The 23,037-nt window shown below is 52.0% G+C and overlaps 1 protein-coding gene across 12 annotated transcripts in view; it reads left to right on the forward strand.

Moving 5' to 3' along the window:
* PPP2R5C (protein phosphatase 2 regulatory subunit B'gamma) overlaps positions 1-6,697 on the forward strand; it is a gene marked incomplete at both ends in the record, with an annotated part of 152,059 nt that extends 145,362 nt beyond the window's left edge. For 6 of the 12 annotated variants that reach the window (XM_080706787.1, XM_080706794.1, XM_080706791.1 and 3 more), the window contains one exon: positions 6,566-6,697. In XM_080706787.1, the coding sequence (XP_080562913.1) occupies positions 6,566-6,697 (132 nt within the window). Of the gene's footprint in view, positions 1-3,135; positions 3,196-6,565 lie in introns of those variants that run through there. The other 6 variants (XM_080706792.1, XM_080706796.1, XM_080706788.1 and 3 more) reach the window with 2 other exon arrangements.
* Positions 6,698-23,037: the final 16,340 nt, after the last annotated feature.

Consider the following 23,037-nt stretch of genomic DNA (forward strand, 5'->3'; position numbering starts at 1 on the left):
GTGGCTTCCAGTTAGCCACAGCCAGGGCAGGTGGCCCAAGCGCACGGCGCACGGGCTGAGCGGTCTGAGTGAGGCCTCCTGAGGTCACGCACCGGCGTCCAGGCCCTGGTGTGCCTGGGGATGCGAGAGTTCATCTCATTCGTAACTTTCTGACTGGTCTCATGTTGAAATGACCGGTTGGATGGGTACACCGGGTTACGTGAGACTTGGCATTACAATGAACATGACCCATTTCGTGGTGGCTTCTAAGAGACCTGGGGTCACATGCGTGGCCAGGGCTCTCCTCCAGTGCTGTGCTGCGTGGAGAGAGAGCTCTGGGTCCTGGGTTGGTGCCCATGGCTACCAGTGTCTTCTTGCCCAACCAGTACTAGACTTAAGTTGAAATAAAAAATAGGTGAATGAGCCGGGTGTGGTGGTGCACGCTTGGAATCCCAGCATTCGGGAGGCTGAGACCGGAGGATCACGGTTCACGGACAGCCTCAGCTACTTAGTGAGGCCCTCTGCAACTCAGTGAGACCCGGTTTCAAAATAAATAATAAAAAAATAGGATTGGGGGTGTAGCTCGGAGGTAGAGTGCCCCTGGTTCCATCCCCAGTACTGGAAAAAAAAAAAAAATAGGTGAATGAATATTTCTTTCAGCTCATCAAAGACTGAAGGTAGAAAGACTCCATGAACACTTACTGATCAGCAGTCACTCGTTTTTCATCTAATCCACTTGGGGTCTGTACTTTCTCACAGTGATTATTCTTGACAATGAATAGATTTCATAAGAATATGAAAATCCTACTTTTTATCTATAGGGTGTTGGTTTTCTTCCTTCTTGATTTTTTTTTCTGAATTTGGAAAGGAATCTTTGAAATCTTTCCATTAATATTTTGATTTCACAGCTTGAGTTGGGCAGAGGCAGGCCAGCTGGCCCCTCACCTGCAGACACTCAGAAGGAAATCAGCGTGTCTGTGGTGAAGCCTGCCTGGGAATTTATAACTTCACGTTCATTTTTAAAACTGAGACCAGCCGGGTGTGGTGGCACACACTTGGGAGGCTGAGACAGGAGGATCACGGGTTTGAGAACAGCCTCAGCAGGTAGTGAAACTCCACCAACCTAACAAGACCCTGTTGCAAAATAAAAATAGGGCCAGGGGTGTAGCTCAGAAGTGGAATGCCCCTGGGTTCCATCCTTGGTACTGCAGAAATAAACATTTGAAGTCGGGGATCTCTGGTTCATCTTTCAGCTTGGGTCAGAATTACAGCTAAAAGCCATAACTGCACCCACACTAATAAAGCTGGGGTGAATTTACCCTTCCATCGCACTCTAGAGCAGACCAAGCACTTGATCAAGAGCACACAGCAAATGATTATTCTTGGCAATGAATAGATTTCATAAGAATATGAAAATCCTACCTTGTGGGGGACACGCTTGTCATCCCAGCACTCGGGGGCCGAGGCAGGAGGAGCGCGCCTTGCAGGCATCCTCAGCTACTTAGTGAGACCCTCTGCAATTTAGCGAGATTTTACCATTTTTTTATTCAAAAATAAAAAATAGGGCAAGGGTCATAGCTCAGAGATTGAATGTCCCTGGGTTTCATCCCCAGATCCATAAACACACACACACACACACACACACACACACACCCCGAAATACATTCTGGTCTGGAGCAAAGGGCCTCTGAAGGCATCCCTGGTCTCCGTAGGACGCAGTGCCAGGGAGCCGGCCTGCAGCCCTTTGGGCGTCTGGTTCTAAGGTGCACACAGGCTGTTTCTGAGGAAATGCCCAGGGCATGTTTGACTCCTAGTCTGTTTCTGTGGTCCTGAGGTTAGGTGATGGAGTCTTCTGTGCACAGTCCCTGCTCGCCCTCACCTCTCCACTCCCACGGATCACCGTCCCCCGTTGGAGGACCATGCCAGCCACAGCCAGCTCTCCCCAGACGCACGCGGCCTCGGTTAGAGTCAGCAGGCGCACTTCTCCTGCAGTAGGCAGGCTGACTGTAGACTTCCTGTGGAAATGTGCAGACCCAGAGTGGCCAGAACAGCAGCAGCACAGCAGGCGTGGAAGGCTGGCACCTCGAGCTCTGTCAGACCTCGCGCACGTGGCTTCGGGTTAGCAGAGCCAACAAAGCGCAGTCCAAATAAAGTATAAAATAGGTCTGGGCCGGGCGTGGTGGCACACCTTGTAATCCCCGCGCTTGGGAGGAGGAGACAGGATCGCGCAGGTTTGAAGCCAGCCTCACTGACTTAAGAGACCCTGTTTCCAAATAAAAATATAAAAATAGGTCTGGGCCGGGCGTGGTGGCGCACGCTTGTAATCCCCGCGCTTGGGAGGCGGAGACAGGAGGATTGTGCAGGTTCGAAGCCAACCTCGTTGGTTTAAGAGACCCTGTTTCCAAATAAAAATATAAAATAGGTCTGGGAGTGTAGCCCGGAGGTAGAAGGGTTTCTAGGAACCCCAGTACCACCAAAAAACAAAAACAAAAAAAATAGGTCTGAGAATATAGCCCGGAGGTAGAAAAGCCCCTGGGTTCCACCCCCAGTACCACACACACATTAAAAAAAAAAAAGAGTCCATGTTTCATTAAAGTGATTTGAAATCAGGTGTAATTTGTAATCCCAGTATTTGGGAGGCTGAGACAGGAGGATCGCTCAGGTTTGAAGCCAGCCTCAGCTACCTAGTGAGGCTCTCAGCAACTTAGTGAGACCGTTTCCAAATAAAAATATGACATAGGTCTGGGAGTGTAGCCTAGAGGTAGAAAGCCTCTGGGTTCCACCCCCAGTACCAACAAAAAATAAAATAAAATAGAACTGGGTGTGTAGCTCAGAGGCGGAATGCCCCTGGGCTCAATCCTCAGCACCAAAATTAAAGAATTAATAATAAAATAATAAAATAATTAATTCGTTAATTAAAATAAATGGTTTGTCTGTTGGACTGCAGCTGGGTGAGAGGTGATTGGTGGTACCCGCGGGAGAGTTGGGGTGGGGCCTTGGCTAAGGAAGCACTCGGTTGAATTTTTGTGTCTAACTTCAGTGATCTGTTTCCTTTGAGAAACTTTTAACACCCTATAGAAAACTATAAATCAAATTTCATGTAGATGGCACTGATATCAGAGACATTTAAAATGTTTACAACTCTCATTTTTAACAGTTGGTCGGGAGAAAAGCAGTGCCGAGCACGCAAGTGAGGAAGGTGTAGAGACACGGCAGGTGGGCAGTGCAGGTATTCTCTGCTAAGTACGTAGAGTATGTTTCATAAGGTTTTATCTATGAAAACCACTGATAAGCCGATATTGTGCACATGAAGTATTTTCCCTGTCGTCCATGTCATTCCAGCTTATGATGGCTAAGACAAAGCTAATGTAATTTGGTACCTTAAGAAATTTTGAGGCCCGGGTGTGGTGGCGCACACTTGTAATCCCAGCATTCGGGAGGCTGAGACAGGAGGATCTGGGTTTGCAGCCAGCCTCAGCTGCTTAGTGAGGCCCTCTGCAACTCAGTGAGACCCGGTTTCAAGATAAAGAATAAAAAATAGAGCTGGAGGTGTAGCTCAGAGGTGGAATGCCCCTGCGTTCCATCCCCAATACACCAAAAGAAAAAGATCTTTCTTGTTCAATAAATCCTGCCAAAATTTAGATACCAAAGTTGAATTGCCTTTACAAGAGCAAGACACTTGTAGAGATGGGGCGTCCCTGCCCGGCGTTCTCTCGCCAGTGCCGACGACAGCTCGAGCTCTGCCGACACTGCAGCCAGGGCCCTGCGGCCGCTCTGCCCGCAGCGCGCCACACGCGGGGCCGCCGTCTGCGGCGACTCGTCCTTTCCCACCTCCCGCTTCTTTCGTTTCCCCCTGTGCTTTGAACGGTATTTCCTGTTTCACACGCCGCTTTGAAATACAGAAAGCCCCAGCATGCCCTGCCAGAAGCTCCGGCTCAGGTTTGGTTTTCTGTTCGCCCCCAGGTTCAAAACCCGAGTGATTGGCTGTTACCTTTCCCCAAAAATGCCTCAACAGTAATCACATTTAAAGTATTTTTAAAATGTGGTTTTGCCTAGTTTTACAGATAACATGCACTGGGAGTAAAACTTGGGGTAGGCCAGGCACGCTGGCACACACGTAGAATCCCAGCTCCTTGGGAGGCTGCGGTTTGAAGGTGAGGCCAACCTAGGCACTTGGCAAGACCCTGTCTCTAAATAAAGGAAAATCTTAAAGGGCTTGGGATGTGGCTCAGTGGTAGAGCCTAGCACGTGCTCCATCCCCAGGGCCAGGAATAAAATGAAGTGAGGGTGGGATTTTACCACCGAGGTTCTGGCGGCTAAAGGCAAACCTGCTGTATGAGCACGGCGCTGTTACAGACACGGGGCCTGGTGACCGCGGTCCCGGGAGATCGAGGCCCGCGCCAGCCGGATGTGGGTGGGTCTCCCACACTAGCTCACACTGGTTTCCAGGAAAACGATAATGCCACACAAGATTCTTTTAAACCAATGTTACTGCTGTTTTCATAGATACAGTTGCAAAGAACCCTGCTCAGAAATACAGAGCTCTGTAAAAATGGTCGACTTTCACTGGGCAGGTCCTTGTCTGCATCAGAGTGAAGAGAAGCAGAGTCTCCACGCCATTCCAGCCGGGCGTCTGTGAGCCCAGCACTTGGGAAGCTGGGACAGGAGGGCTGCAGGTTCAAGATGGGCCTCAGCAACTCAGAGAGACTCTCCGCCACCTAGGACTCTATTTCCAAAAATAAAAATAAAAAGAGTTGGGGTAGCTGGGCGTGGTGGTGCACGCTTGTAATCCCTGCACTTAGGAGGCGGAAACAGGAGGATCGCGCAGGTTCGAAGCCAGCCGCGCTGGCTTAGGAGACCCTGTTTCCAAATTTTAAAAATATAAAAAATAGGTCTGGGAGTATAGCCGAGAGGTAGAAGGGCTTCCAGGAACCCCAGTACCACAAAAAAAAAAAAAAGAGTTGGGGTAGAGAATGCCTTTGGGTTCAATCCCCTATACCACTCACATAAAAAAAAAGTACCATACTAAAGTCAGATATCTGGAGACTGAGAAGTTGGTCACTTGTATTCTTTTTATTGTCAAATGATTGACTAAACAAATTTTTTTCTGGTAGATAGGCCACAAAAGTAACTTACTTTCTTTGATACTGTCTTCTTTTTGATGGAGACACTGAACAGAAAGAAAGAGGGTTCTGGTTAAGCATCTTTTATCCAAAAGAATTGCTATGTAATAACTTGCCATGGGGCACAGTGCACATACCTGCATTTGGGCCAGTGTGGTGGCACACACCTGTAATCCCAGTGCTTGGGAGACCGAGACAGAAAGATAGCAAGTTCAGAGACAGCCTCAGCAACTTAGTGAGACCCTGTTTCAAAATAAAATAAGTCTGGGGGTATAGCTCAAAGGTAAGCTGCCCCTGCTTTCGATCCCCAGTAATACCCAAAAAAGGAAAAAAATAAACCCTAGTACATGTGAGGCTGAGACAGGAGGATCCCAGATTTGAAGCCAGCCGTAGCAACTTAGCTAGACCCTGTCTCAAAATAAGAAAGGCCGAGGTTGTAGCTCAGAGGTAGTAACGTCCACGGGTTCCGTTCCCAGGACCACAAAAATAATAAAAGGCCCCTCGGCAGTTTTCTGGTCCGCATTTCAGTTGGACGCCGCGGTGGTCCCGACCTTGCGCCCGGCCTGCGCCAGCGAGTCCCCTCAGCTGGGCAGCTCGCAGCCTGGAGAGGCGGCGCCGCGAGTGCCGCCCTGTCTTTGCAGATTCAGCTCTCTAGATGTTCCTACAAAAACGGATCCACTAATTAAAAACCCAAAATGTCCTAAACTTCAGAAGGGGAATAGAATGGAAAAGGGAATCTTTTATTTCTTTTTACTTTATCATTTTATACACTCCCTACACAAGCCACTTAGTGCCTGGGATTGAACCCAGGGCATGCGCCTCAGAGCTCCGCCCCCAGCCCTAGTTTACTCTTGGTTTTGACGCAGGGTTTTGCTGTGTTCCCGAAAGCCTCGCTACGTTGCGGAGGCTGCCCTCAAACCTGCATCCTCCCGTCTCAGCCTTCCAAGTCCTGGGACTGCGGGCGTGCGCGCCACACCAGGCAGTGCCTCGTATTTTACCTAATCTTTTTCCAAAATGGTCACAACTGTACATCATTTACTGGTTTTAAACCTACTTTATGTTGTTCATTCGTTCTTTTTATTTACCTCCCAAGAAGATTTCTTTCTGAAATGCTTCTGTAATGGACAGTAAACAGTTGTAAAAGGGCTTTGGTCACATTTTATGAAACAAGCAGGTGTTTATGGGATTTACTAAAACTGGCAAAGTCTGCACACTCCACAGACCCAAAGCCCAAGTGCCAGTAATACACACAGGTTCCCACACTCGTCACCGTTTGGTTAGCTTCCGTGGTGTTTTTGGTGGCAGAGCATGACAGGCGACCCGCCCTTCCCCGCGGCCACTGAAGCCTTTGCCTGCGGGCGGGCGGGCGCGCTGGCCTCCCCGTCTCCTGCCTCTGACTCAGAGTGAGCGCACCTCCCAGACCGCGTAGCTTGTGGCCAACTCCACTGCGTTTTTAATTCCAGGCACAGAAAGATCCGAAGAAGGACCGTCCTCTAGCGCGCCGCAAGTCCGAGCTGCCTCAGGACCCCCACACCAAGAAAGCCTTGGAAGCTCACTGCAGAGCCGACGAGCTGGTGTCGCAGGGCGGGCGCTAGCCTCCGCGCCGGGCCCCCGACTCTGTAGAATACATACTGTCCGTGCCACACCGACCGGTCACACGCAGTCATAGCTCCCTTCGCCCGCTCCGTAGGCAGTCACGTAGGTGGCCTCGGCTCGAGATCAGGAGTTCAAACAATGGTGGCCCCTCGGCCCCGCCGGCCGAGGAGGCAGAGCTGTAGGAAGGCACCCTCTCCTCACGTTCTACCCCATCGGATTCGGTGAGCTTTCAAATAGGTGGTTCTAGGATAATGTCGGTGTTTTTCAACCCCAAGGGACACTTTAAGAAGTATCGCCTGTTTTTAAGACTTTGCAGCCTTTGAATTGTCTCCGCGTGGCTGTGACGCCAGCAGCTTCGTTTGTTTAATCCCAGAAATGGCTCTTTTCTCGCGCGGGCTCAGTGCCCGCCAGGAAGCTGACGCGACAATCCTCAGCCGCAGGCGCCCCCGAGGCGCCGCTTCCTCCGATTACGCACGGGCACCGAGTCCTGCTTCTCTTACGTCTACTGAAAGCCATATTTCCAAGTCTGTGGTCCAGCACCGGGATTCCAGGGTGAGCCCAGAGGAGAAATGTATTTCAAAAGCGCTGCTTCTGGCTGCCTCGACTGGAATTGGAATTTTAAAATTATGTGTTCCTATTTTTATTTGCAGAATCAATTTTTTTTTCTTCTACTCACACGTTGTTGCCCTTCGACGAGGCTCTTGAATTAATAAGATTATATTGTCTAGGAATTCCACATTTTGTAGAAAGTTAGAATGAGATCATTTGGAGTCAAGCCAGTTCGTGGCCTAATGCAAACCGCAGCCGCCTTCGGGCGTAAAGTCAGAAAGTAGCCCGGTGGGCCCAGGGCCCGCGCCTCGCCTCCCGGGGCCGAGCCTGCGCGGGCCTTTCTGTTGGGAAGCGCGCGTGGCCAACCTCGTGGGGAAATTCAGTGTCTGCGTTTTCATCGGTCTTCAAATGCTGCTATCTATTTCACAGACTTCTCGCATGGATTAAACTTTTTTTTAGATGGAATAGCACGAGGAGAAAAACCTTCAAGCTTACTGCTTTGTCTATTCTTTATTTTTCTCAGGGTGGCCAGTATTTTGACTTATTTATCCTGCTTGAACGCTACTTGAGATGTCTGCTGCGATTCTAAACAGTGACTCGAGTGTTTTTGTCTCTGGCATATATATAACTTAATGTTAACTGTCTTGATGCATACAAGATGAAGTGTAGCTTCTTTTAGGATCTGTTTTCTAATCGTGGTCTTGGGTTATCCATGGAAAGACTGTGGAAATCAGACACTGCTCCCGCGCAGCGCGGCGCCGGCTGCCCCGGGCTCCTCGAGGCCCACTGACGCCGCCGACTTCCCAGTGTCCTGCAGGAAAGCCACGGGGGGAGTGTCCCGAGCAAGCACCAGATGAAACCGTGGCCCTGGCTGGAAGTGGACAGGCCAGTCCACTGCGTGAGCGTTTCCTGAAACACTTGACAAGTATCTGTCCACTTTACCATTATGAAATCTATAATTTTAAAAAAGTTTAGATGCCTTCTCCTTTTGAGGGAAAAAGGGTGCTTTTATTGTATAAAGCAGCGTCTTGTGTACTTTGATATACCATTGTTTGAACTTCCGTCTTTAGCTGGTAGGTTCTCACGTGGCCCTGATCTCGCTGTGCAGTGTGTGAGAGGTTTCTCGGAAGACTCCTGCCCTGGGGAAAAAGCGAAATACCCACGTCTGGGTGACCGTGTAAAGCTCGGTGTGTAAGAACATCTTTCAGCCTAGGTTTTATTTCTGCTCTTTATTGAAGACAAACATTCACCAATAAGAGGGGAAAAAAAAGTTTTGAGAGAAACTAATTTTCTTTGACAAGAGTATTATTTAATATTTTGGCCTATTAAAGTTTCCCTAGTTAGTACTCAGATTCCCTGTGCTAATTGTTCAACTTGCATATTATTAGAGAGAGACACTGTTTATTCTGTACCAAACTGACTTCAAAAGTGCTGCATTGACAATAAACTGGTGACTGTTTTTCTTCGTAAAGCTCTGCATGGGCGTCTTTGCTCCCAGTGTAGGGCTCCCAGTGTCTGTTCAGTCTGGCTCTATAGTAAGGCTTCCTTTTAATATTGTACATACATTGTATCTTTGTTTTATGGTAATAAGTAATAAAAATGTAGACTTCATATTTTGTACAAAATGTCCTATGTACAGAATAAAAAAAAAGTTCATAGAAACGGCGAAAATAGGTAAGTGGCACAATTATTTTTCTTTAGAAAATATCTGTAACTTTATGCTTTAGTGAAATGTTAAGTACCTACATATTTTTTAACATTTTGTAATTCAGAACTTTTTGTTTTGACATTGTCTATGAAGAGAAACTCCATACACTTGGCATTTAATATGCTCTTTTATCTAATCTTGAAAATCTCTGAAAATGGTGTATTATATGGACTAAATAAAGAACCTGTGAATTTTATTGCTCATCACGGAACTAACTCCAGCGAAGGCCTTGGACAGGCTGGTTCCGGCACTCGGGTAAGCGGAGGCCCGGCGCTCGGGAGGGGAGCCCTCCGCACCCGCCGAGCCCCTTCTGTGCACTGAGTTTTTACTTCCTTACTGGGAAATGCCGGAGCGACCGTTTGTAAACACCTCTTTTTTGAGACAGCAAGTGTGAACCAGAATATAATTTTCAGAAACTGAATTATTCTGAGTTCTAAATATGTTTTTTATAAATCTGTATTTTAAGAAAAAGCCGGGCATGGTGGCACACACCTGTAATCCCAGTACCTGAGAGACTGAGACTAGAGGATTGCAGGTTAGAGAACAGCCTCCGCAACCTAGCAAAACCCTGTTTAAAAGTAAAAGAGGGCTGGGCAGGGGATAGCTCGCGTGCAGAACGTTCCTAGGTTCAGTCCCCAGTACTTCAAAAAAAAAAGAACTGAAACTAAAGGGAAACTGAGTGTGGGAGTGGAGTAGGACTGCAGGGGTGTGAGCTCGGGGCCTGGCTCACATCACAGAGTGCTCGGCGCTGCAGTGCTTTCTGAAGTCTGCGGAACAGAGCTGCAAGAGAGACGTCTCCTCCGGTGGCTCGGGACGCGCCTGGCTTCTCTGGACCCCGTCCTGCAGGCAGGGGTGGGTCTGCCCCTGGGTGTCGGGGCTCCTTGGGCTCCGTGCAGCCCGTGCCCCTGGGTGTCGGGGCTCCTTGGGCTCCGTGCAGCCCGTGCCCCTGGGTGTCGGGGCTCCTTGGGCTCTGTGCGTGCAGCCCGTGCCCCTGGGTGTCGGTGTCGGGGCTCCTTGGGCTCCGTGCAGCCCGTGCCCCTGGTTTCCTCCACTGCGTGTCTTGGTTCCTCCTCTCCAGGGCCAGCTGCTGGGCGAGGCCATGGACTAGGCCACCAGAGAACCGCCGCCCCCCTTCTAGGAGCAGGCCACTGGCCCGCAGGTGAAAAAGTCGGGACAGCCACCAAGATGGCTGGGGAAGAAGCCTTATGTTCATGGTGCCCACAGGGAGCGAGGCTCACGGGCAGGCATGCGCTCACCGTGTGGCCTCACAACCCACCACCTAGGCGCACAGAGGTCCAGAAGTCACCTGCCCAGGTCACGGCACCAAGGGGTGTGAGCCCTGACACCCCGCCACAGGGTGGAAACGCCCCTGGATACTCCGCGTCACAGTGGCCTCACAAGCCACACGATCCGGGGGTGGCCATGAACACATGGGGCCCAGGGTCAGCGCTTTCCACGGCTGTGGCCCGCCCCACTACCCTGACTGTCGAGGGATGGCGCGCTTGACTTGTCGGACCAGGAGAGGTTTGCACGACACCCCACCCAGGGGTGCCCACCCATGCCTCAAAAGCTGTGGCTTCATGTAAACTTAAGTTTATGGGAGTTTTGGGGGGTTTTTTTGTTTTTGTTTTTGTTTTTTGGTGGTACTGGTGTTCCTGGAAGCCCTTCTACCTCCGGGCTACACTCCCAGACCTATTTTTACATTTTTTATTTGGAAACAGGGTCTCCTAAGCCAGCGCGCGTGGCTGGCTTCGAACCTGCGCAATCCTCCTGTCTCTGCCTCCCAAGCGCGGGGATTAGAAGCGTGCGCCACCATGCCCGGCTAAGTTTATGGTATTTTAACGTGTGTTGTGTGCACACGCGCATGCATATATGGCACTGGGGATGGAACCCAGGGGCATTTGACCTCTGAGCTACACTCCCTGCCCTATATTTTATTCTTTATTTTGAAACAGGGTCTCACTGAGTTGCAAAGGGCCTCACTAAGAAGCAAGGCCAACCACAAACAGCAATCCTCCAGTCTCAGCCTCCCAGATGCTAGGATTACAAGTGTGTGCAACCACGCCCGGCTAACTTTTTTCTCTTTTAAGGGAAGGAAATCATCCTTGAGCTGAAGAGTGAGGCCCAAACTGATTGGAAGCTAAGGGTCCCCACACTGTGGCCCACTCTCTCTTGTGTCTCTGCTTTTTATAAAACCATTATGTAAGTCCCACAGAACTTTGGGACAGGGAGCAGGTCAAGAACTAGAACTCATCTTTTTCTGTCCCCAAATTTTCTTGGGCACATCCAGTTCATGGTCAGGTTAGAGTGCCCATCCCCCACATGCTTGGGTGTGTTTAGAAGTTTGTTGGAAGTCCCTAGCCGCACGTGGTGGCACACACTTGTAATCTCAGTACTTGGGAGGCTGAGACAGGATCATGCAGGTTTGTGGCCAGCCTCAGACACTTAGTAAAGGCCCTCTGTAACGTAGACCCTTTTTCAATGTAAAGAATAAAAAATGGGGCTGGGGATGTAGCCTGGAGGTAGAATGCCCTGGGTTCCATCCCCAGCACCACCCACACACAAAGTGGTCCCTACCTCATGTGGGCACACCCCTATAATTACCAGTACTTGGGAGACTCAGATACTTAGCAAGCCCCTCCACAACTTAGACCCTGTTTCAAAATGAAATAGGGTCGGGGATGTAGCCCAGAGGTAGAATGCCCCTGGCTCGATAACCAGCACCAAAAAGAAAGTGGTCCCCAATCAGGTCCTCAATCAGGTGATCCCCAGGGACAGAGTAGAGGCTGAGGCTGAGCCTCCTGCAGACCAAACGGCCAAGGGCCCGCAGGTCGAGGCTGAGCCTGCGGCTGCCCGGAGTGGTGGTCTTGAGCAGGAAGCAAACCTAACATGTATAGTCAGTGCTGCTCCTGGGTGGATTCAGGGAAACTTTGAAGATCAAAGTCTAGATGGTTCCATGGCAGATTTCTTTGCTAGGAAACCTAGAGCCTCCTTCTGTCAGGATGGTTTCAAACACAACTGGAATTAAGAGCCTGCCACACCGATTGAAAGCATTGTTAAAGCCCCAAAGCTGTCCTAGGAGCAGGTCTGTGTAAGACGAGCGTGGCTGGCCAAGGAGAGAGGCAGTTGGCAGGAGCCGCTGTGCACTCGAGGCTGCAGTTGGGAGGGCTGGCACAAGGCTCACAGAGTCCCCAGCCCCCCCTGGGCTCAAGAATTCTCCAGAAGGACTCACCAGGGTGGGTGGGTAAGGCTGGTTCACTCAGGGTTATAAATTATGATGGCGGCTGAAATGACAGCCAGGGAAAGATGCGGGGGGCCGGGGCCCAGGCCCAGAGCGCCCACAGACTGGACCCACTTGCACCTTGGCGACCAGAGCGGTACTGGGGCCAATCGGGCCGGCCGGCCTTGGTGTGCAGCCCTCCAGAGACAGAGTGGAGGCCGCGGGCCAAGCCCCCCGCCCTCAACCACAGCCGTAGCCTGGGCGGCCTGCATGGTCCAAGTCCCCGGGTGAGCAGAGGCTCTCTCACCGGACAGGACGTGCCCTGGGCTGAGCAGCTACCTTGGGACCTGGGGACAAAGGCCAGCCACTCCTCAGACAAAGCTACTCCACTACCAGGCAGCCTCGCCACTGGAAGAGCTGGAGAAGAGTGAGGGTAGGAGCCGCCCACCCCGTCAGCGAGCGAGCGGGTGGAGAGGAGGCGGGAGCCCACTCGCCCATCCAGCCACCCCCGAGAGCAAAGGCGGAGCCTTCGAGACCAGCCCTTCTACTCGGGAGGGGCCTTCAGTACCCTGACACTACCAAGGGGTGGCTTACATTTAATACCAACACCAAATACATATGGGGAAGCCGGGCGTGGTGGGCACGCTTGAAATCCCAGCATTTGGGAGGCTGAGACAGGAGAATCACAGTTTGTGGACATTTGTAGACACCCTCAGCTACTTAGTGAGGCCCTTTGCAACTCAGTGAGACCCTGTTTCCAAATAAGAAAATAGGTCAGAGGTGTAGCCCAAAGGTAGAAGGCCCCTGGGTTCCATCCCCAGTATCGCAAAAATAATAATAGTAACACATATGGGGAGTGGGTGTCACGGTGCACACTTGTAATCCCAGGACATGGGAGGCTTTGAGACAGGAGGATCGCAGGTTCATGGTCAGCTTCACCAACTTATTGAGACCCTCTGCAACTTAGACCCTGTTTCAAAATAAAGAATAAAAACCAGGGCTGGAGGCCGGGCGTGGTGGCGCACACTTGTAATCCCTACGCTTGGGAGGCAGAGACAGGATCAAGCAGGTTCAAAGCCCCTCACCAGCTTAAGAGACCCTGCCGGGGTCCAGCCCTAGCAGGAGTCGGGGGTTGCGTGGTTGGGGAGAGAAGAGTCGAGGTCAAGAGAGAAGACACTGACACAGGAGATCAGAGGCAAACTTCTCTAACTTTTTTTTGTGTGTATGGTATTGGGGTTCCTGAAAGCCCTTCTACCTCCGGGCTACACTCCCAGACCTATTTTATATTTTTATTTGGAAACAGAGTCTCTTAAACCAGAGCGGCTGACTTCGAACCTGCGCGAACCTCCTGTCTCCACCTCCCAAGCGCGGGGATTACAAGCGTGCCCACCACGCCCGGCAAGCTTCTCTAACTTTATTCAGGACTTGCTACAGTTTTTATGCTTCCTTTCTTGGCAGGATATACAAAACCACAATCATGCAAGCAGAAAACTTCAAGGACAGAAAAAATCTTTAACAACCTTCAGGGCAGGGCGCCAGACGTTTAATAAGTCACAGAGAGTACGCTTTGCCTCATATCACAAGGTCAGCTTCAACTTAATCTGATATGTTGGCCCAGACTTTGTCCTTGGGAAAAAGGTCCTTGATGACTGAGTCTCCACGCCGCTGCCCATCTGTTTTAGTTATAATGCTTATACATAAAACTCCAATTACACATTTTAATCCAAATAATTCCAAAATAATTCTTTTGAAGGAGGAGAGGCTAGTCATTCTCGGGGGAACTCAAGCCTTTGCGAGGCCCCTGGCCGAGCCTTTGCTCGAGGCTTGCACGAGATACTGTAGCAAGACCCTGTTTCCAAATAAAAATATAAAATAAAATAGGTCTGGGAGTGCAGCCTGGAGGTAGAAGGGTTCCATCCCCAGTACCACACACACACACAAAAAAAAACAACAACCAGGGCTGGGGATGTAGCCTAGAAATAAAATCCCCCTGGGTTTACACTCTACTACCGCAAAAAAGTAATTAATTATTAAAATTATTTACGGTGTCATACCTTTTGACTCTGTAATTCCACTCCTAGGAATTTAGCCAGCAGTGACACTTGCACATGGGGACGATAGTACAAGCCCGAGACCGCTCACTGTGGCACCATTCTCCATACTGAAAAGAGACAAACCGTGGAGAAAGAATGAAATGAACACAAGTACACGGGAAGAACGGCGCAGCTCTGGGGCGAACCGGCCGCGTCCAAACCTCGACTCTGAGGTGGCCAGGCTTCTGCACAGCCTCGGGCAGCCGAAGGCCACGTCCCTGTGGTGACTCCCCATAAAAATGTTTTCCTAGGAAACACCAGGCATGCCACTAAAGCTATTTGTTTACCAACACCAGACACTGTGGTTAGGACGTGTCCCCCAAGCTGGGCGTGGTGGCGCAGGCTTGTAATCCCAGTACTTGGGAGGCTGAGGCAGGAAGAGTGCAGGTTCAAGGCCAGCCTCAGCAACTTAGGACCCTCCTCATCTTAGACTCTTCAAAATTAAAAAAAATTTTTTTTGAAACTGGGGATTATACCTTTGAACTACACCCCCAACTCTATTTTTTTTTTTTTTTTTTTTTTTGGTGGTACTGGGATACCTGGAAGCCCTTCTACCTCCGGGCTACACTCCCAGACCTATTTTTACATTTTTATTTGGAAACAGGGTCTCCTAAACCAGCGCGTGGCTGGCTTCGAACCTGCGCGATCCTCCTGTCTCTGCCTCCCAAGCGCGGGGATTACAAGCGTGCGCCACCACGCCCGGCCCCAACTCTATTTTTTATTTTGAGACAGGGTCTCAACTAAGTTGCTGAGGCTCACCTGAAATGTGCCATCCTCCTGTCTCAGCAGCCTCCCAAGTACTGGGATTACAAGTGCGTACCACTATGCCTGGCCAAAAAAAAAATAGCTCAAAGGTAGAAAGCCCCGGGGTTCAACAGCCCAGCTCCCAAAGCTCTTGTGCTGCAGACTTGGTCCCCGTGCAGCAGTATTCACAGGTGGGACCTCTGGAGGTGACTGGACCGCCCTCGAAGGGGGTGGCTCTGCTGTCTAAGCATGCCGTCTCTTGCAGATGGTACCTGCTGTCTCTGTGGTACCCTCGGCCATCCCGTCCCCAGCAGGACCCCTGACCAGATGCTCATCACATGTGCCTCCGGAACTGGGGCCAAATAAACCTCTGCTCTTCCTAAATTACCCAGTCTGAGGTGTGCCGTAATCACAGCGAGTACACTAAGACATCTACCGATGGGTCCGTCACCTCTCGGAGCAGGGGCTGGAACGGGCTTACAAAGGTGAGTCCTGGTCCTTCCGCAGACGTGCATGGGTCTCTACAGCCCCAGAGTCTTTCTCAAGCACCTGGAAGCCATTCCTTCAGACGGCATCATCCGGATGGCTGGATCCTGACTCCGCAGCTGCAGCCTGGCCGGCACAGGGTCTAGGCACTGACACTTGGAGCCCCACCACGTGCGCACACTTCATCCAGAGCGCTCAGGCAGCTCCGCGCACGTCACGGCTGAGTACAGCGCTCTGTCCTGCTCTCAGTAACCACTGAATAAAGTCTGTCTGTCCCCACCACTTTTTTGCCTGTATGTGTGTGGTGCTGGGGATGGAACCCAGGGGCTTTCTATCTCTGTGCTCCATCCCCAGCCCAATTTCTTATTCTCTGTTTTGAAACAGGGTCTCACTAAGCTGCGGAGGGCCTCACAACTACCAAAGGACTTCACGTCCAGCGCCTCGGCGCGCCGTTCTGAAGCAGCAGGAGCCGCTCGCCTTAGGCCGCAGCACCCGCTCCCCGTCTGTCTGCCTCCGAGAGGGCGAAAGGCCCGAGCACTCGCTGCCAGCCGCCTCACACCCTGCCCGGCTCACAGCTGGGCCCTGAGCGCTCCGAGGCTCCTGACCGGTATTTCCCAATATCACACATCCGGAAGGCTCTGAAGGGAATTAAGCTCTGAGATGAAAAAGGCAAGCGCTACAGTTCTCCGGCGTAACGCCATGGCTCTTCGAGGCTGCAGAGGCTGCGCTCGGCAGTTTCCCGAGCGCCAGCTGGGAGCCAGGCCTCTCGCACCCAGTCTCATCACATCACTCTGAGGCTCACAACCAAACTGGTCTCGCGGGCGCTCCGAGGGATTGAGTTTTGCTCAAGCTCACGCACTGATCGGTGGCAGACTCTGAATGGAAACCCCAGGGGCCCACAGGGTCCGAACATCTTGCTTTGCCCTCTCCAAAGCTCTGGCCTGTCCCGACTCACAGATAAGACCCAGCAAGTGTCGGAGCACCCTCGATCAGAGCTCAGGTGCCCAGGTACCTAGAAATGTCCTTGCTAACGCTCCTATGCCTTCACGTCTTCCTCAAGAACCTGCGTGTGCACAGTTGTGATCAGAATAAAGACAGGAAGGACAGGCCTCTCTCTCCAACTTGCCACGTCGCTCCAACTTTAAAAAGAACAAACAGGAACAAGGCATGGTGGCGCACGCTTGTCATCCCAGTACTTGGGAGGCTGAGACAGGAGGATCACAGGTTTGAGGACAGCTTCAGCAAGTACTGAGATTCTCATTAACCTAATGAAAGCCTGCTTCAAAATAAGAATAAAACAAGGCTGGAGTGTAGAATGCTCCTGGGTTCAATCCCCAGAACACACACACACACACACACACACACACACACACACACACACACACCCTAGCCAGGTGTGGTGGTGCATGCTTGTAATCTCAGCATTTGGGAGGCTGAGACAGGATCACGGACAGCCTCAGCTACTTAGTGAGGCCCTTTGCAACTCAGTGAGACCCTATTTCAAAATTAAAGGATAGTGGTGGCACATGCTTGTAATCCCCATGCTTGGGAGGCTGAGACAGGAGGATCGCACAGGTTCAAAGCCAGCCTCAGCTACTTAGGCTCTCAGCAACTTAGTGAGACCCTGTTCCCAAATAAAGTATAAAACAGGTCTGGTAGTATAGCCTGGAGGTAGAAAAGGTCCTGGGTTCCACCCCTAGCACCACCAAAAAATAAAATAAGGGCTAAAAAATAGGCTTGGGGGTGTAGCTCGGAGGTAGAATGCCCGTGGGTTCCATTTCCTGTACCACCAAAAAGAAAAAAAGAACTCCTAACTGGGTGTGATGGTCCATGCCTGTAATCCCAGTACTGAAGCGGGAGAATCTCAGATCCAAGGACAGCCCCAGCAACTTAGCAAAACCTTGTTTCAAAATACAAAATTTAAGCCAGGCTCAATGGTGCACACTTGGAATCCCAGCATTTGGGAGACTGAGACAGGAGGATTCAAATTTGCAGACAGGCTCAGCTGCTTAGTGAAGCCCTTTGCAACCCAGTGAGAGCCTGTTTAAAAATAAAGAATAAAAAATAGGGCTGGGAGCCAGGCATGGTGGCACATGCCTGTAATCCCAGCATTTGGGAGGCTGAAACAGGAGGATCCGGGTTCGTGGACAGCCTCAGCTACTTAATGAGGCCCTTTGCAACACAGTGAGACCCTGTTTCAAAATAAAGGATAAAAAAAATAGGGCTGGGGGGTGTAGCTCGGAGATAAAATGTCCCTGGGTTCTATCCCCAGTACTCCAAAATAAGTAAGTAGGGATGGGGGTATAACCCAGAGGTAGAATGTCCCTGGGTTCAATCCCCAGTGTCAAAAAGAAAAATCATCAAGAGCCACACTTTTCCTCCCTAGCCTTGTTTGTTGTTTTATTTCTTCCAGACCTAAACTCTTTTTTTTTTTTTTTTTTTTTTTTGGTGGTACTGGGGTTCCTGGAAGCCCTTCTACCTCCGGGCTACACTCCCAGACCTATTTTATATTTTTATTTGGAAACAGGGTCTCTTAAGCCAGTGCGGCTGGCTTTGAACCTGCACGATCCTCCTGTCTCCGCCTCCCAAATGTGGTGATTACGAGCTGCCCACCACGCCCGGCTAGACCTAAACTCTTAAAAAGTCCAGTAAGTCTTAAAGTCCTTACTGTAAGTCTACTTAATTAGCACCTATATACCTTGTTAGCTTGCAGAATGTATGTTTAGACTAATTGCAAGAAGCCTACAGAGAGGTATTTTTGAGACCCATGATATGGGTACCGTCCAATTGCTGTTAACTACGTGTCAAAGATGCTGAGAACCAGACCCGAGACCCCCCTCCCGTACTCCATCCAAAGAACCAGGCTAATGATGCTGCCACCCGCGTACTCTCCTGCTCACCATCTACAGTTTCCCTTAAAAGAAGCCTGAGACCTCACAAGCGCTCCTGGCTCTCCACTCCCACGGCCCACCCTCTGCAAGCTCGACCTCGTCACAGCTACTGCCCGCCTTCCTGGAGACAGCTGGGCTCCTGCCTCTGCTGAGGTGGCCTGAAATTTCTTTCTGTAGTGTAAGTCAAGAACACACTTGTAATCCCAACTTTGGGGAGGCTGAGACAGGAGGATCTGGGTTCGTGGGCAGCCTCAGCTACTTAGTGAGGCCCTCTGCAACTCAGTGAGACCTTGTTTCAAAATAAAAATAAAAAATAGGAAGCCGGGCGTGGTGGCACACGCTTGTAATCCCAGCGCTTGGGAGGCTGAGACAGGAGGATCGCACAGGTTCGAAGCCAGCCTCAGCTACTTAGTGAGGCTCTCAGCAACTTAGTGAGACCCTGTTTCCAAATAAAGTATAAAATAGGTCTGGGAGTGTAGCCCAGAGGTAGAAAAGCCCCTGGGTTCCACCCCCAGTACCGAAGGAAAAAAAAAAAAAAAAAGAACCCGCCAGGGCGGAGTCAAGATCCCCTTCTTCTCTCTGGGGAACCACCTCAGACCCCATCTGGTGACAGCAATGTGCTACTAGTAGTGTCACTTGGTGGTGAGGTGGATTACTGCTGTCCACGTATTACAGAGACAGCACCTGGCCACAGTCATACAGCAGGACAGCCAAGGGTCTGGACCTAAGAAGCGTGTTTGTTGGTTGGTTTGATTGATGCAGGGGCTTGAACCCAGGGACATTCTCCCCCTGAGCTATACACCAAGTCCTATTTCTTTTTATATTGTGAAACAGGGTCTCACTAGGTTAATGAGAGTCTACTTGCTGAGGCTGCCCTTAAACTTGAGATCCTCCTGACTCAGCCTCCCAAGCACTAGGATTACAGGCGCCCACCACCACACCGGGCTTTTTTATTTTTGTGGCACTAGGGATTGAATCCAGGGACATTCTACTGCCACGCTACACCCCCAACCCTATTTTAATCTTTATTTTGAAACAGGGTGTCACTAAGTTGTGGAGAGCCTAAGTAGCTGAGGCTGGTTGTGAACCTGCGATCCTCCTGTTGCAGCCTCCCAAGTACTGGGATTGCAGGTGCTGCCGCGACAGGCTCTGGCCCTCCTCTGCCCCGACAGACCTCTCCCCAGTGGCCCTGTGGGTGTTTCCTTCCTCCTCCCTTCTCCCGTATCCCTGCCCTCCCATTACCATTCTCTCTCTCTCCTGTTCTCACCACCTGTAAAACCGCACCTACCGGAAAGGTTGCTAAATCTGAATCCAGCGTGGGAGCACTTTAAAGATAGAATCCAACCCTCACACTTTACAGATGGGCACGCTGCGATGGAGAGGCTCCTGCGCTCACAGTCCTGCTCCGCCCTCAGCTCAGACGGTCTCCCTTCCCACCTCCGCCCTGGCCCCGCCCCTCTGCCCGGCCCCTTCAGCTGACTGTCCACAGCCAGAGGGCGCTTCCAAAGGCCACCTAGCTCAGCATTCCCGACCCCCCCTCGCTGCCCGCAGAACCTTGCTGCCCTCTCTGCTCTCCCAGCCTGGGCTGCCCCCTGCGGGGAGCCTGCCTGCCGGCGTCTGCCCCTTGCCCGGATCTGGCTGGTGCCTGATCTGGAGCCTCAGAGCTCTCTGGTGCAGGGTCCCGCGGTCCCCACGGTTTCTCCCTCCTCTGCAACCTCACCACCTCCCCAGCTAGCCCACGAGCTCAGAGGAAAATACCCAGGCCGACCACCCTGTTCAGACCTGAACCCCCGACGCATAAGCCCAATCAAAATTTGATGGAAGGAAGAATGGTTAAGTGTTCAAGCAGAGAGAGGACCATGAGCCCAACGGCGAGGCGTGCAATCAAATGTGTGCAAGTCAGGCGTGACAGCCCCCTGGTACTTATGGGTCTGAAACCCGAGGATCACAAGTAGGAGGCCAGCCTCAGTAACACAGCAAGACCCTATTAAAAAAAAAAAAAAAAAAAAAGTGTGGTGGTGCAAGCTTGTAATCTCAGTACTTGGAAGGCTGAGACAGGAGGATTGCAGGTTGGCACCAGCCTCAGCTACTTAGTGAGGCCCTCGGCAATTTAGTGAGACTAAAGGAATAAGAATAAAAAATAGGGCTGGGGTGTAGCTCAGAGGTAAAATGCGGCTGGGTTCCATCCCAAGTACAGCTAAATAAATAAATAAATCAGGCTGGGGGTGTAGCTCAGAGGTAGAGTTCTCTGGGTTCAATCCCCAGTGCCACACACAAAAAAATGCATAAGCCAATAAATAAATAAAAGAGCTGGCGGTATAGCTTGGAGTTAGAAAGCCCCTAGGATCAATCCCCCATACCTCCCCCCCCCCCAAATAAGGTGCGCTGGTAGTAGCAAACCCCTGCAGGAGTAAATTGACGTGTGAATAGGGTAACAGAAATAGAATTATGGATGGGCGTGGTGGCGCATGCTTGTAATCCCAGCATTTGGGAGGCAGAGACAGGAGGATCGCGGGTTTGCGGCCAGCCTCAGCTACTTAGGAGGCCCTTCATAACTCAGGGAGACCCTGTTTCAAAAAAAATTTTTTTAAAGCCGGGCATGGTGGCGCACGCTTGTAATCCCAGAACTTGGAGACTGAGACAGGAGGATCGCACGGGTTCGAAGCCAGCCTCAGCTGCTTAGTGAGGCTCTCGGCAACACTAACAGTGAGACCCTGTTTCCAAATAAAGTATAGCCTGGAGGTAGAAAAGCCTCTGGGTTCCATCCCCAGTACCACAAAAAAATAAAAATAAGAGTAAAAAATAGTACTAGGGGTGTAGTTCGGAGGTAGAATGCCCCTGGGTTCCATCCCCAGTACCGCAATATATATATATATATATGATCTCCTCTTGTTTTGCTTGTGGGGGGAGGGGAGGGGCACTGGGGATGGTACCCAGGGGTGTTGTACACCTGTGTTGTGCCCCCAGACTTACTTTATTTATCTGAAAATGGATCTTGCTAAGTGGTCGAGAGCCTCACTATGTTGCTAAGGCTGGCTTCGAACCTGCGATCCTCCGGTCTCAGCCTCCCTGGAACTGGGACTGCAGCGTGCGCCCCCACGCCCGGCTTTCTTAAGCACTTCCGGGGCGCGGCTCAGGTCCCGCACTGACGAGCGCTCCGCGCAGAGCCCTGCCGGCACTGAGAGGACGCCTCCGCAGCCCGGGCGCTGCCAGAGCCCCAGAGCTCACCGGCGGACGCCGAGAACCCTAAGATGAGTGCTCGCACGCCAGGCAGGCCGGGACGGAAGGAAAGGCCCGAGCGCTGGGCGGCGGCCGAGGGCAGCGCCTCCGAGGCGGGAAGCGCGGGGGTCGCCGGGCCCAGTTAAGACACAGAGACTTCATCAAGGCACAAGGAAGGGGACACAGGACTTCATGGAAAGGAGAGCCCCGACTTCCGGGACGTCTCAGGAAGATGACGTAGCAGCGCGCCAGGCCGCGCCAATACGGCGCCGCTCCGCCCCTGCCCCGAAGCAAGATCTCGCGAGAGCGCGAGATTCACGCGGACCCAGGAGCCGGGAGACGGGGCTTCCTCTCTTGGAGGGGCCCCGCCCTCTGAGGGAAGCAACCAATCACTACCCCTCTCCTTCAGGGACGCGTGGATTGGTCCAAGGGTGCACCTGACCGGGGTGCGGACACGTGACCGCGCCTCCAGAGCACGTGATCGCGCGGGCGGTGTCGGGAGTTGGAGTTCCCCTGCGGAGACCCGACGAGCTCGGCGCCGGGAGCCCGCGCGGGTGCGGCGCGGCCTCGGGGAAGCGGGTTCGGGTGCCGGCCGAGCGAAGACCCGGGTAGATGTGCCTCGGGTCCCGGCCCAGGTCCTGCGCCCTCGCTGCCGAGGACCGAGGTGGCCGGCCCCGGGGCTGGCGCGGTGGCGGGCGGGCGAGCGGCTCCCCGCGCCCGCAGGACTGACGCGGTGGGTGCTGAGCAGCCCCGTCTGTGGCGGCCCTCGCCCGTCGCTCGTATCTTGCGCGTGCGGCAGGCCCGCACCGTCGGCTGGACCGTCCTGCGAGGCAGTGGGCCAGGACGGACTTGGCCGAGACCCTGTAGCTTGGGATGGAGGAACCTAAGCAGGGCCCTGCCCGACCCAGGAGCCCGCCCCACCACGCGCTCTGGCATCCAGCCCCGTGCCCAAGGGGGTCGCCCTCGCTGCCATGATGAGCCTTCTAAAACACGGTGACCAGGAGGGTGGTCGCCCCTCCCCACAGTGACAGCGGCCTGGCCCATGAAGCCCCTGCACCTGGTGGGGAGGAGCAGAGAGAGCGAGCTAGGAAACCATAAACAAGGAGAGCGATGCGAAATGGGCAGAGGCCTAAAGGGAGATGACTGTCAACAATGAAAATGCAGAAAGGGTCCGGGTGTGGTGGCGCACCCTTGTAATCCCAGTACTTGGGAGGCTGAGACTGGAGGGTCACGAGTTCGCAGCCAGCCTCGGCTACTTGTGGGGTCCTCTGCATATTAGACCCTGCTTCAAAAGAAAGCAGGTATAGGTCCAGGGTTTAATGGACTTCAATCCCCAGTACCACAAAGGAAAAAAAAAAAAATGCAGAAAGGGCCATGGGTGTAGCACCGAGATTGAATGGCCCTGGTTCTAATCCCGAATACAACAAAA

This window comes from Muscardinus avellanarius (genome assembly GCF_963383645.1).
Source record: "Muscardinus avellanarius genome assembly, chromosome: 12".
NCBI classification, from domain to species: domain Eukaryota; kingdom Metazoa; phylum Chordata; class Mammalia; order Rodentia; family Gliridae; genus Muscardinus; species Muscardinus avellanarius.